The sequence below is a fragment of the Alosa alosa genome, chromosome 3 (genome assembly GCF_017589495.1).
Source record: "Alosa alosa isolate M-15738 ecotype Scorff River chromosome 3, AALO_Geno_1.1, whole genome shotgun sequence".
Classification (NCBI taxonomy): domain Eukaryota; kingdom Metazoa; phylum Chordata; class Actinopteri; order Clupeiformes; family Clupeidae; genus Alosa; species Alosa alosa.
In genome coordinates this window covers 15581893-15596236 of record NC_063191.1, presented here as the reverse complement: position 1 = coordinate 15596236, position 14344 = coordinate 15581893, and the positions used below count along the sequence as shown (strand labels likewise).

Sequence of the window (14344 nt, the reverse complement as noted above, 5' to 3'; positions counted from 1 at the left end):
TACGGTTTACATTGATATAACTTAAATATAAATATGTGCAATGTATTAGCAGTAGCCTTATGAGAGCAGAATAGATATGGATATGCAGTATGAACAATGTATGAACAACATGTACAGATATGTGTAGTGTTGTAGCAGTAACATAAGAGAAGTAAAATTAATATAGATATACAGTACTCCCAGAATTATTGGCACCTTTGGTAAAGTTGACTAAAAACAGGTATGAAAAATAATCTGTTGGTGATTTATTGTACTCTCACAATGAAAACAATGAGGAAAAAAACACCCTTGAAGGGAAGCATTTTTTATTCTGAGAAAAGGGAAAATCTCATAAAGAAATAAATCCTCTAGTCATTTTTCAACATTGGAAAGATAAGATAATACACTAAATTTAAATAAAAAGAAAGTGTGTTGACATTTGTAAGTCGGGATGTCTATAAAAACTAGGTGCTTTGTTGAAAATACCTATATTTACAGTTAAAACAATGATTAACAGGTTGTAATCAACTGGAAATGTTGCAAACATGCTTGGACAAAGACCCATGGTTATCTTGCCCCCACGCACAGTATGGAGGATGGTAAGATAGGCAAAACAATTCATAAGAACCACTGTTGGAAAGTTACAGAAAAAGGTATCATCTTGGGGTCACCAAGTCCCCCCAAAAATCTTCAAAAGTGACCTCTCTGCTAATAGATTATTTAGAGGGCATGCCACGTAAAGGCCTGTCCAGTCATTTAATTAACAATATAAACAGCAGGGGTTATTTAATGGTACAGTGACTGTCTGGAAGTGTGGTCTATTGTCAGATGAAATGAAAATTGGGCTCTTTAGCTAGTTTAGCGTACATAGAAGAACGACTATACTGAAAACAACCCCATGCCTAATGAGAATTATGGTGGAGGGGCTTTGCTATTGTGGGGCTGTTTTTATTCCCAAAGGCCTTAGGAACCTAATTACGGTGCATGGTATCATGAACACCAAGAAAAACCTGAACATTTTCAAAGGAAATCTGTCAATCTCTGCCAAGACACTAAAAGTTGGTCATGATTGGATCATTCATCAGGTCAATGAACCAAAGCAAACATCCAGATCAAAACAAATATGGTTTACTGAACACAAAATCAAGCTTCGGCCATTGCCATCTCAGTCCCCTGATCTAAACTCCATAGAAAAACAGTGGGGTGAGTCAAAGAGAAGAATGCACAATTGTGGACCTAGGAATCTGGACGATCTGGGGAGATTTGATAAAGATGAATGGTCTTAAATCCCTTGCTTTGTATATTCTCCAACTTTATGGGGTGTCATAGAATATTACAAGCTGTTTTATTGGCAAAGGGAGGCTTAAGAAAGTTTTAACAAGCAGGGGTGCCAATAATTGTGAGCGATATTTCTTTATGAGATTTTCCTTTTTCTCAAAATAAATTTGCTTCCCTTGAAGGTTAGATTTTTCCTATTTTATTTCATTGTGAGAATACAATAAATCACCAACAGATTATTTTTTTTTATACAGGTTTTTAGTCAACTTTAGCAGAGGTGCCAATAATTCTGTATGCAGTGTATTAACAGTAATAGACAGATACTGTATGTACATGTACAGCTATGTGCAGTGTACAGTAACAGTAACATTATAAGAGTAGTAAAAATAAGTGTGTAAAATAAGGTACAGCTCAACCAGGATTATAAAATTTAAATATTTAATAATGACATGATATTACATAACATTACATGAAACGGAGCAGAAAATGCCCATATATGTAAAAATCCAGAGCAAACTTAGGATAGTACTATGAGTTGTAAAAGGTGGTAAAAAACAGAAAGTAGCAAACTAATAGTGACACATTGTGAGTGCACAGAAGTACACACTTTCTGTGCAAGAATTTGTTTCATACAATAATCTATCATAATTGTCAGTTATTATATTCTGGCAAAAGGTAAAAAGTACACTTATGTTCAAACAGGAAGTGTTATCTTAATTACAAATCTTAGTTATCTTTCAGGTGGATATACACACATATATCTGGTTCATCTATACAACAGAAATAGTCACTCATCTATGGAAAGTAAAAAGTTGTTTAAATTAACCATGGTCCTCAACCACACAGTGTCTTGTATTTAGACATGTCTCCTTGATTGAACCATCTTTGAGACCTTGTGCCACAGGTCAACAGCCCTCTGCCTAAACAGAGACTGACCAATGCAGAGATTTATACAAGTTCCAAGAGAATAGAGTGACGTAACAGAGTAGAAGATGTAGTCGTTCTCATCAAATTTGTATTTGAAGATGTCATTATGTAACATGCTGATGCAGATCCATGTGGCACACATGAAGTAGAAAACAGCTTGCACGATGCCTGTGGTGGTCACCCTCAGTTGACTCTCCAGAGAAGACTTCATGCTTGACTTCATGTTCTCCATGTGACGCCTTAGATAGGAAACCGTGGCACAGCCAGATCCCAACATCACAACAAGACTCAGAAATAGATACAGCAGCTTAATAACATGACCAACCAAAGAAATGACATGGTGTGGTGAATATTCATGTGGATCTGTACCATTGCCTGTAGAATTGACAGTATTCTTTGCTTTTATCAATGAAATGAAAACCTCAAAAATACCATTGATGAGAAGAAATACCCAGTAAAAGACCAAACCACAATATATGAAAAGTTTGATATTTGACTTCAGCCACACGAAAAAGGCCCTCTGTGCAGGAACAATCTGCGAGAAGTAGAAAACATTGAGCCACACGGTTGTTGTCATACTGATCTCCACAAGGTCTTTGAGCATGATGTGAAATATTGTAAGAGAAAGCAAAGTCTGGGACTGGGACATGGCAATGAACTTAAAAACAGAAGCTTGAAGGAGAGCAGAGCACAGCGCGACAGAAAGCAGCAGAATTTTCAAGGGTTGTTTGACCTCCGCCGTTCCACATTTTTGAGAAAAAATACAAAACATGAAAAATACATTGATGAAAACACAACAAAGAGAAATAGGCCCATTAAATGCAAAAAATATGACACAAGTCGGATCTACTTCCATGGTGTGGGTGAACGCGCCTCTTTTCTGGAGTCTCTGTCTCTTGTGCTCATTTAGTACTCAGTTAAATACTCTGTGCTGTAGTACTGCTTTGCATCACTACTGTTTGTTCAACACGGTCTCGCTCCCGTTGCGTTACACAAAGATGCTTGCTTGGGAGACAGTCTAGATTAATTGGATTTCTAAGTAAATCATCTGTATGTAACATAATAGGAACGCAATGCATAGCAGGATCACTGGAATATGATCATAGGCGCTGTTTTGATAATCTTTTGTGATGAAGCCATATTTGCCTTTAAGAAGTGCATGATCAGTTTGCATATTTCTTGATTGATTTGTATGTTTTGCTTGTACTCACTCATCAGGGACTCATCTCTCATTTGCTTATGTTGATTTAAAAGGATATCATGCTGCTTGGTATCAAATTGTGTTATTCTTTCAGACTGGTCCTTATTGCTGTGTTATTGTCTTAGTTACATCAGAATTCAATTAGATCTGATGAAATGTTCCAGTTTTGTTATTCAACTTTTGGTATTGTTGAGAAGTGTTTAAAATAGTGTAGCATCCACTAGTAAAAAAGTAAATCAGTTCTGGATCCATTTTGTGGTCTCTAACATAACAAACTAACATGACAAACCACTCAAAACAGAATGTCCTCAGTGACCTTCTGTCAGTTGAACACATTTGGCCATAATGTAGCCTATAAGGCTATATGTTGCCTGGATCATTGTCGATTTAATCTTCCTTAATTTTCTGAACTGTTATTACAAATATATGAATTGCAGTAACAGGTTTCAAATAATAATAAAAAAACATGCAATTATAGAAGAAAACACTTTCAAGTTTTCAGTAAGTCACTTTATTTACTTTATAAACACTTTATAAAACAAAAGGGATTAACCCAAGGTGCTTTACAGGTGAAGCAAACAAGTAGATAATACAGCATATAAGAAGGAGGAACAGCTTTAAAAGAGGAATTTCATAAATAGATAAATAAAAGGAATTAAAATAGATAAAAAATCAGCATAAACAGTAGGCTAGTAAAAAATGGCAAATGAATAAGCATAACAAAGTATAGATAGAGATTCATAGATAGAACATAGGCCTAGATAAATAGAAGAATAAAATATAGCCTAGTAAAATATACAACATACACAAAGATGTAACATCTAGTAAAATCAGTGGACTGAAAAGGCAGGAGGAAACATGGCTTACCAGAATGAGGATGGGACACACAAGTTTAAACAGTGGATTACATATTATAGGGAAACATCAAACGGGGGTATGCGCACACTGTGGCGCAATAGAAAGTGTTAAACACATACTTATAGACTGCACATATTATAACAGAGAAAGAGAAAACATGAAGGGAGTGGTTAAAAAAGATCTAACCATGGAAAACTTATTAAGTATATCTAGCACACAGTCCACAGCTAAGGCTATTATAGCTTTCATAAAAGAGACCCAACTAGCAAATAGAATTTAGTTTTTTTTTTTTTTTTTTTTTTTTTTTTTCATTTTAAGAATGAAGATGGAAGATGGCGGTAGTGCACGAAGTATGCAAACTGCCATTAAACATTATAGCAGAAGAAGAAGAAGAAGAGACCATAGAGGTCAGCATTCGAAAATCTTTTTGTTTCTCTGAGGTCAAGAGGAAATGACGCCATTGATGCAAATGATTTTTGACGAATTCAAACATGGCGGAATACCTGGCGTCCATTTTCGGAACAGAGAAAGATAAGTGAGTAACATTTATTATTTAATTTCGAAAACAGTATAATCATGTGGACCCCTAGATGTTCTAGTGTATGTATTAAAACGATTGACTGTTTGAGAATCAAGTTTACAGAAACTGCTAAAGCAAACGCTAACGTTAGTTCACTAGCGATTTGAACGCTAACTAGCTGGCTAGCTAAGTTAGCAAGCTCACATGCTTGTTTCCATGTATCGTTCAATAGTATGTTACAAGCGCCCAGATGCATTTCCATCATACTTACCTAAATAAATAAGTGAACATAATTGGACTTTCGTGGACATTGGCTTAATTACTTGCACATTGCGGCTATATATCTGGCGAAGTGACTAACAGTTAATAATGGCTAGCTAGCACAGCTCATTCATTGAGTTTCACCCTGATATAAGATTCAATATATCTCCGATTCATTATTCCGAAACAATGTTTCACATAGCTAGATGTCTTACAAGTTTAACTATCCAAACTGGCCTGTAATAAGTAGGCTAATGGTTGATTTGGTTTTGACATTTTATGTAAAACCATGCGTAGCTGCAGAAGCACAAAACTGTGGCTTTGTTGGTGCAAAGTTAGCTGGCGTTGTTGTTACTTGATATAACATTATGTTTGTTATGCTGCAGACGAGGAAAGTTTTAATTCACGATGGTGTCTAACGTTAAACATGATCTTTTTATAGAGTCAATTGCTCATTTTATTTCAAAATCGGAGCATGCCGCCATGGAGATCGATGCTCCAGGCTTCACAACAAGCCAACCTTCAGCCAGGTTAGTAACTGAACATCTTAAGTGTTTCTCCATTCACTTTCAGAATATTTCCAAGAGCAAATGTATATAATACACCCTAGGTTTCATCATTCGTTTCTGATGTCTCTTTCAAAACCTCTAGATAAGTAAGTTGCTTTCCTTTCCAAAATCAAGATGCAAGGAAATGGAAAAACTGGATTGTTAGAGACTTGCATTAAAGCAACACCAAAGAGTTTTTGTACCTTAAAATAATCAACTCGTAACGGGGTGAACGGCACTTCTGCATTCGCTTTGCGACCCTCTGTCGGCTATAACCGCACTATGCAAGTTTGCCAGATCGGGCTGCGGATCTGTAGTTCGATGGAATGACATAAGAAACTACAAATTTGACTTGCTTCTGATGTCGCAATACATCATACTTTAATAAAATCATGCAACATACTCTACCTTGTCTGTGGACATTTGTTTTTTGCAAAGCAGGTGCTGGAAAATCAAATAACGTGCGTGCGACAGAGGAAAAGTCCTTTGGTGTTGCTTTAACTACCATGAAAACATGCATAGAATAGTCACTAACACATCTATAAAAGTCTTCAGAATCTTGTATATTTAAAATGCATTTGCAGTCATTTTTTCTGATGTTGTGAGGGGATAAAACTCTGAAAATTAGGGATGTACTGATACCGGCATCAGGTATCTGCCGATACTGTGCTTATATACTCCTATTCCTAATAAATGTTCGATAGCTTCCGCTTTCTTACACCGTTTCCTCTTAAGCAGTCTCCAACCTTTTTTCCTCTGAGAACTTCAAATGAACATGGTCAAGAGTTCTCCAGTCTGTTCTCTTCAGATTTGTCCATGGATAAATACTGGGTTTAAGTTATAACCTTAAGGGGTTTTGTTTTGGACAGTTAAATCCCCCAAAAACTCTTTCATGGTGTAAGAAATTGAGAGGCCTTGATATCAATGCAGTTCAGGCAATAAGGGTATCCCTGAAGACCATTATGTGTTAGTTGTACAGCTACAGTCTAAGGGATTCTGAATTGATTGGCTGAAGAGAAGGTTAAATATGGTTACCCATAAACGCAATGACAGGGCAGTGATAGAGTAGTCAGCTATATGTGGACACACTTTTAGTCTAAATACTGACTTAAAACTCTCTGCACCTTTTCAGGTTACTCTTAATTTTTGATTCTTTGTGTTTCAGACTATTGCCCTCCTGAATATTTACCGAAACCCTCAAAACTCTGCCCAATCGGCTGATGGTCTACGTAGTAAGTATTCATTTGTTCTTTGTTATTGTAGAGGAGAGCGGGGTCATTTTTTCCATTGGTGATTGTGCTCTGCTGATGAAGAGAAGAGAAGCGAACTGATACAAGCTAGTTTGTGTGTGCTTTCCTCCAGTCATTTCAACCTAATGGGCATAGTAACATGTAGTTAAGTTCAAAATTCATACCCCAGGCAAATATCAATTTAATGTTGATTTTATGTTTCTTCTGACTGAAAATGACACGAACACATGTCAAAAGGTTGTAAGACATTGTGGTAGGGACATGGAACCAAAAGAAAGAAGTGTTTCTATTGTTTAACATTTTTATGAGAAATGCCATGTCAACAATTATTCATACCCTTCCTAAATAATCACTGAAAGCCTTTATTTTGCCATCAAGGCAACCAAAATGTTTTTTGTAATAACCAATGCACTTTTTTGCATGTCACCACAGTGATTTTGGACCACAACTGCCTTGCAACAGTTACCAGGTTTTTTAGTCTGGAATGGTTATTTGCCATCACTCTGGCCTTGTGCTCTCTCAATAGGTCTTTGATTGGATTTATGTCTGGACTCTGGCTGGGCCACTTTAAAATGTTTATATTGTTTTCTGAGATTGATATTGAGTCCAGACCTGAATCTGTCAAAAAGGGAGAACAAAGCCAGAGTGGTGACAAAGTACTGTTCCTTCTTAGAAAACCTGAGTTGTTGCTTAAAAGGTGCGGTACAGAATCATTATGGAGACATGGAGAGGCTTGGTAGCTATTATAAGAACCATTGATGAAAAACACTTCTTTTTTTAAAATCCATGTTTCTACAACAGTGTCTTCCTACCTTTTGGCATGTGGCAGTATCATTTTCAGTCAGAACAAACATATTGGTCAAACATATTGGAATAATTTTGGGTTCAAAACACCCACCCCGCAGGCCATATCCGGTCCGCCAGGCAGTTTCTTGAGGCCCCTTGAATTTATTTATATTTGTTGAGAAGATTTGGCCCACATCTCAGTTTTGCATTTTGTTGGCTGTGGGTCACAAATATGTGGTAGTTGCCCAGAATGTCTTTCTGAAGGAAAGGGAAATGTTGACCAGAACCATCAGCAGTTTCAAGAAGAGTAGACAATGTGACTTGCTCTTCATCATTAAGTAATGAGGCAACAATCTGTCTGTTTTGCGCAAGGACAAAAAAATCTCAAGCCCCATTACCATCAAACGTGCAAATTAGTAGTAGCCTATGAGAGGGAGCGAAGAGCAGCATATATAGCTTCAAATATGTGTCTTTCAGTAGAATCAAGAGCCAGAAAAGATGGTGACGCAGCTGTGAAGCTAGTTATAGACCCTTTCAACAATAAAAACAAAAACAATGCTTGAACGTTCTATTTGGGCCCCAATCTACTTCCTCTGCATTAAGATAACGTATGGAATGTTAAAACGGAAGTCTTGTGGGGCCAACTATGATGCTGATAATGGAACTCTCTTGAAAGGGTCCATAAGCAAAGCAATTAACGTTTTTCATGTGACGTATTCTAGGTTCTATAGCTTTGTTTACATCCAGCTGGTAGGCAAGGGACAAGTTGAACCCATTGAACATCGTTGTCTGCAGCTGCCTCTCAGTAGGCTACATCTCTGTATTTCAGCAATGTCAACATTTCAGGCATCAATAAAGGTGATGATGAAACGTTATCCCATTGTTCAATATTTGATAGCCTGTCACAGGAACGTTGTTTCGCTAAAATCGCCCTGATTTGGTGCATTGATCTGTATCGGAGAACCTGTATGTAGCCTAACTTTTTTTCTCTGTTCAAAACTCGGTTTACACGAAGACGATAGCCTTTCTTAGAAGCTGTGAAATTTGACCAGAAAGGAACATGTCTTCCTTCTGAAAGCTGACACAAAATCAAACAATATTTGATCATTTAACTTCAACTGAACAGCTTACAGGTTTTGGTAGGCAGTAGACTCAGCAGACTTTAAAATGGTAGCCTAGAAGCTACTGTTATAGCCAGCGTCAGTCAGCATCATAACATTAATGGCATTAGTCATGAATCCTGTAACATATTATATAATATAACAGCGATGGCTTATTCCAAGACGATCTGCATGGATATATAACCACCCAGAAAAACTCAGAATGTGAGTGATAAAGTTCATTAATTGTGTGAAACTTTTTATTAGTTATCCATTGCAGCATCGCCTATATTAGGCTGTTATGCTAGCTCAGCCTTTAAATATGTTGTTATTTTGGTCATGTGGACTTGATTAAACGGGTAAAGATAATTCAGAAACTGCTTATTTCTTACATGACTGAAGCAGTAGCCTAGGTTCAACAACAGTGGTGTTTGAGGTTGCTGTGTTAAGTTGTTGTGTGTGATCGCTAAACAATTAGGATCAAATCAGTTTATTTTGACATACGGGAGTTAGCCTAAGTGACCTGTAACGCCTATAGCACATAAGCCTATTCTGTTTTCATTTTTTAAGATTTGTTGTGATTATCTAATCAAATGACACTCATGATAACTTGAAATAGAAGGACAGAAGATAGGTGATTTATGTCCACAAGCACGAATTTCACGAGACAAATTAGAACAAACTGTTCCGGTAAAAATAATCTTGCCATGTTTAAAATGCTGCACTTTATCCCTTCATAGCCCATCTCTGGCAATTATTTTTGGATGACTGTAGATTTGTATTTTAGCCCTACGCCTTAAGTAGACAGTAGGCTACACCATTAGGCTATCTTGAGAATAAAAAGACTTCACAGCTGCTAATGATCATCCTCCACAATCACGCAGGGATAGGTAGGCTAAACGGTCGCTTAGAGTAGCCCTTTTGCTTCTTATTGTAAAACCAACTGTTAGGGCCTACACAAGTGGTCGGCATCCCGGTCAATATTTGATATTAAAATTTAAATTTTGAAGCTATTTGTAACTATGTGTAGCCTATGCAACCCGACTGTTGTAGGCTTGCCTACCACTCTCTGCAGTGCCTTGCCTACCATTCTTGCCTACCACTCTAGTTGTAAACAAACGGTCACATGACATTATGACGTAGGTGCAAAACCTTAATAGGCAAAGGAATTTAATGACTGACTGTTGACTTATGATGCAGTGTGTGTGTGAAGCGGGGTTCACATTGCACACGCAAACGGCAGTGCTGCGCTATGAAACGCATTATTTTCAATGGCTGGCGTGCGCAAGGACTGGTCTGGGCCAATGATTTCAAAGCCCATCATGTTGCAAGTGTTGGAAACGAATCCCAATCATGAGTCCCCAGATTCTATTCACTTTGTGAAAGAGTTTGGATTTTTCCAGGCTAGCATACATATACATGCCTCTGCACTTAATTGGATAGACCAGTCAGAGCAAGGAAATAGCCTACCGTGAGCTGTAGGAAGAACACACAAACCATCCTTTTTCTCCACAAATGCCTTAACATTGTTTTCTGGTCTTTTAAAAAGTTATTGTGCTGTCAATATCTTGTACACGTGATAGTGAAATCTTGGATAACAAAATACATAGCAGGGTAGGCTGTTCAGAAATTTCCCCTCCTTCGTTTTTAGGCAAGGTTTTTGTGTTAATTAATCATCTTCGTAAGTCGGTATGGACCCTTTCAAGAGTTCCATTCTCAGCATCATAGTTGGCCCCACAAGACTTCCTTTTTAACATTCCATATGTTATCTTAATGCAGAGGAAGTAGATTTTGTTTACCTTGTTGAAAGGGTCTATATGGTTAAATGACTCATTACAGGGCGAATGAAGACCCTCTCGCCCGCCCCTACTGCCTGTAGGAAGAATATCCCTCTTGCAAGTTCGGTGTATCCGACCCGTCGACCTTCAGTCTTACAAAGTCTCAGACATCGCGAGAAGCAGGATCAGTTTACATCCTGCATCCCCAGCACAGAGGCAGGCTAGTGAAACGGGCCTTAGTCTGCTGACTTACAATAAATGCATTAATATTGAACATATTCCACATATTCCTTTTTGTATTGGTGTTTTTTGGTGCCATGAATATTTTTCTGGGAAATTCCCAGAAATGCTTCTCTGGTTAACATGTAACCATGGGGCTGTTTGGAAATTTCTCTGCATTCAGCATTTAACATTCTTTAAAGTTGTATGTTGTGTTGCATGCCTGACTACCGTTGCACAACCTAATGAAATGTAAAGGGCTCCTATATGCCTGTTTTCCGGATCACAACCCAAAGTACATAGTAACGGTTACTCCATTACTAATACCATTATTAAACCAAATAGTTTGTGGTTGTTTAGTGTATTAATTTGCCACTGAGGATGTTATATCACATTCACATAGTAGTTTCCTCTGTAAAATGTTTTTTTGTGTGGCAGAAAAAAACTGCAGCATGTTTATGCTTATGTAAAACTTTTGTTTATGCTCCTAAAGTGGATCTTGAATTGCTGATTATGAAAAGTGGACCAGCTGTCCACACACAAGCACAGGTATTTTAGTATAGTGAGAAAATGGTTCATGAGTGTGTGCTGTTGCTAGTTCTATCTGGATTTATAGTCCATATAGCAAGAAGAGGCCATATGATTTGCCCTTCTTTATGTGTTGGACTGCCATGTCATTTTTTTTATGTTTTTTCGCCCTTTGTGTTGCATGTTCAGGCACGGTCAGTGATGTGGAGATGCAGGAGCATTACGACGACTTCTTTGAGGTGAGTGCCCAGTAGCACTGTTTGTGTAAGTGTCTGTTGCTCCCAGAGCAAATTTGCTCTCTTCATTTGTTCTCTGTTCACAGTCTGTAATACGAATGGAACATTGTTGCATGCATGTGTTCAGAGTTCACTCTGAAACACTCCACAAATAGGTGCCGACGTGAGGGTACTGTCACTTGCCATGCACGTCAGCACCGACATTTATAATTAGCAACTATTAGATAAACAATTGATTTTACTGAGCGGCGCCGACAAAGTCGAACTGAATTGTATTCAGTTCCAAATTCGGCAGCAACAAAGTGTGACCCTGCTGTGCTGAGTTGTGTTGAAAACAATAGAATCTAATGATCTCTAACGTAATCGAATATTGAAAGTGTTGTGCACCGCACTCATGTTGGCATCAATGTGCGGAGCGCTTTACATACACTTGCTAACCAGAGTCCGAATCTCCCCCCTCTACTCCATCTCTACCCCTGTCTCTTCCCCTGTTTACCCCACAGGAGGTGTTCACGGAGATGGAGGAAAAGTACGGAGAGGTGGAGGAGATGAACGTGTGTGATAACCTGGGAGATCACCTCGTGGGAAATGTCTATGTCAAGGTGAGTCAAAGGGAGTGGTGGTGGGAGGCAACTTGTTTTTGTATTTCGAAGGGCAGTTTATGGTTTTTCCCAGCAAAAAATGTTGGGCCACTCCTACTGACATTGGAATCTTGTTTGCTTTTTGTAGAGTTTTTTTTTTTGGTAAACTTATAACGTGTCTGTGTGTGCTCCCCTATAGTTCCGTCGTGAAGAGGACGCAGAGAAAGCGGTCATTGACCTGAATAACCGTTGGTTTAATGGGCAGCCCATCCATGCCGAGCTGTCCCCGGTCACCGACTTCAGGGAAGCCTGCTGTCGTCAGTATGAGATGGGGTCAGTGGAATTTTTTTTAATGTTGACGTGGCTCTTCTCACATCTAACTGTTTTAACACCCACTTACAGGAATTCTGACTTAGTCAGTGCAGGGAGTGAACTGGAGGAAGAGTGTTTTTTTTTTGTTTTTTTTTTAACTTATACTTTACCTCTTGACTTCTATTTGACTGACTGCAGTACCGCTCTCTTCCTGCAGGGAGTGCACTCGAGGCGGCTTCTGTAACTTCATGCACCTGAAGCCCATCTCACGGGAGCTAAGGCGAGAGCTCTATGGCCGGCGCAAGAAAAGGTAGGTGTGTGTGTGTGTGGAAGACTGAGTGGGAAAAACAAAAAAAACATGGCTTTTTTGCTTAGTGTTCTTATTATTTTAGCCAAGTAGCACCTTATGACTCCTCACTGCCATACTCCATAAAGGTGTTCAGGTTTGCGTGTCAAAAGGTGTGAGATTGGGAGGGAAACACTTGATGCACTTAATGTGGTCACAAGACTGAGCTTAACCCCCTTTAAGTTGTGTATGTGAAGAATGCTTGTCCTGGAGGATTGGGTGTCACTGAGTGACCTCATTTTGACTGGCCTGCTTGAATATTTACCTCTCCTAGATAATTGGCTAAAGCTTTTGGTTGGGCAATAATCATTACTGCAAAGTAATATTAGGTAATTGGCCTTTATTACTAAGCTGGATGAGGTTTCCATTATCACCAGCGGTGTTTATTTGCATTTGCATGTTTTAATTTTGAGAAATGAAACGAAATAAAGATAGTGGAGGAAAGTGAAACTGTGGCTGTGAGTACGGAATGGTTAGAAAAATGTTGGCCAAGGATGGCTCAGGTTACTAAAAACTCCTGGCGGCAGTAACAGGGTTTAAGTCTGGACGATGTTTTTAGTAAGGTCCCACCTTTTGAAAGTTTTAGAATATCTTACTAACATATATAAAAAAAAAAAAACATATTTAAACTCCTCTAACACACAATGCTCTGGCCATTAAATAGCCTTAGTTTAAACAAACAAACAAAGTTTCTGGACACCCTGACCCTGAAGAAAAAGGCTCACTTGGCCTGCATTCCATCTTCTTGGCTAGTTACATTGAACATTTAAAGGTATTAGGATGCTGACCCAGGAGGGTTTTTTTTTTTTTTTGTACTTTTTAATTGTTTGTTGTTTGGACCATTTATCCGCATTTACTAATCCAACCATTTTGTTAAGCAGACATCGCTCACGATCACGATCCAGAGAACGCCGTTCTCGCTCCCGGGACCGTGGCAGAGAAGGCGGCGGTGGTGGTGGTGGTGGTGGTGATCGCGGCGGTCGTGGTGGCGGTGGCGGACGAGATGGAGGCGGAGGTGGAGGCGGAGGCAGAGACCGAGAGAGGCGGAGGTCGCGGGACCGGGAACGTTCTGGAAGATTCTAAGCTGAGCTGTGGCTTAAACCCCCTCCACCCCACACCCCCTCCTTTCATGGGTGTAGAAGTAGTCTCATTATGACCAAAATGTGATGGAATTGTTCGATTTGTCTCTTTTTTTTTTTTTTTAGCTTTCTCCCATTTTTAGTAAAGACATGTCTTCTCAATAAAAAAGCTTTTTTTTGGTGAGTTTTGTACAGTTCTTATTTTTATGTGTTTTGGCATTGCAAACTTCTGAATCCGCTCTTTTGATGGTAAATGGTGCCTGATTAACAGCTACCAAAATTGTGCAAAATTGTTTGGTGAATACACAAGATTTTTTTAATGTCCTATGCATGTGTGAATGAGGCTGCAAGAGATCAGATGAATTGCATCAGTTTTGGGAGGCTGTCCTTATTGTAAGGTTGTGTGTGTGTGACTAACACCCAATTCCTGCCAATGCTTTGTTGACACATCATACCAGGGAATAAATGGACAATGTGTCACATACTTAATAGTTAAACGACACATTCGGTTTCATATTCCTTTTGGTCTTGTCTGCATTTATTTCCTATATGTTTAA

General features: G+C 38.6%; 2 protein-coding genes across 4 annotated transcripts; one reads left to right on the top strand and one right to left on the bottom strand.

Annotated features, from left to right (window-relative positions):
• Positions 1 to 2113: 2113 nt before the first annotated feature.
• LOC125291614 lies at positions 2114 to 3040 on the bottom strand. Its single transcript, XM_048238437.1, has one exon. The coding sequence runs from the start codon at positions 3038 to 3040 to the stop codon at positions 2114 to 2116; it is 927 nt and encodes a 308-aa protein (XP_048094394.1).
• Positions 3041 to 4670: 1630 nt separating this feature from the next.
• Positions 4671 to 14306, top strand: LOC125292645 (splicing factor U2AF 35 kDa subunit-like protein). 3 transcript variants are annotated; one of them, XM_048240048.1, is made up of 8 exons: positions 4671 to 4778; positions 5467 to 5554; positions 6738 to 6804; positions 11423 to 11472; positions 11973 to 12071; positions 12250 to 12383; positions 12580 to 12672; positions 13590 to 14306. In XM_048240048.1, the coding sequence occupies exons 1-8, from the start codon at positions 4735 to 4737 to the stop codon at positions 13789 to 13791; spliced, it is 777 nt and encodes a 258-aa protein (XP_048096005.1). In that variant the 5' UTR covers positions 4671 to 4734; the 3' UTR covers positions 13792 to 14306. The 3 variants fall into 3 exon arrangements, with proteins under 3 accessions (XP_048096005.1, XP_048096004.1, XP_048096003.1); XM_048240047.1 differs by having other exon boundaries at positions 11417 to 11472; XM_048240046.1 differs by having other exon boundaries at positions 11414 to 11472.
• Positions 14307 to 14344: the final 38 nt, after the last annotated feature.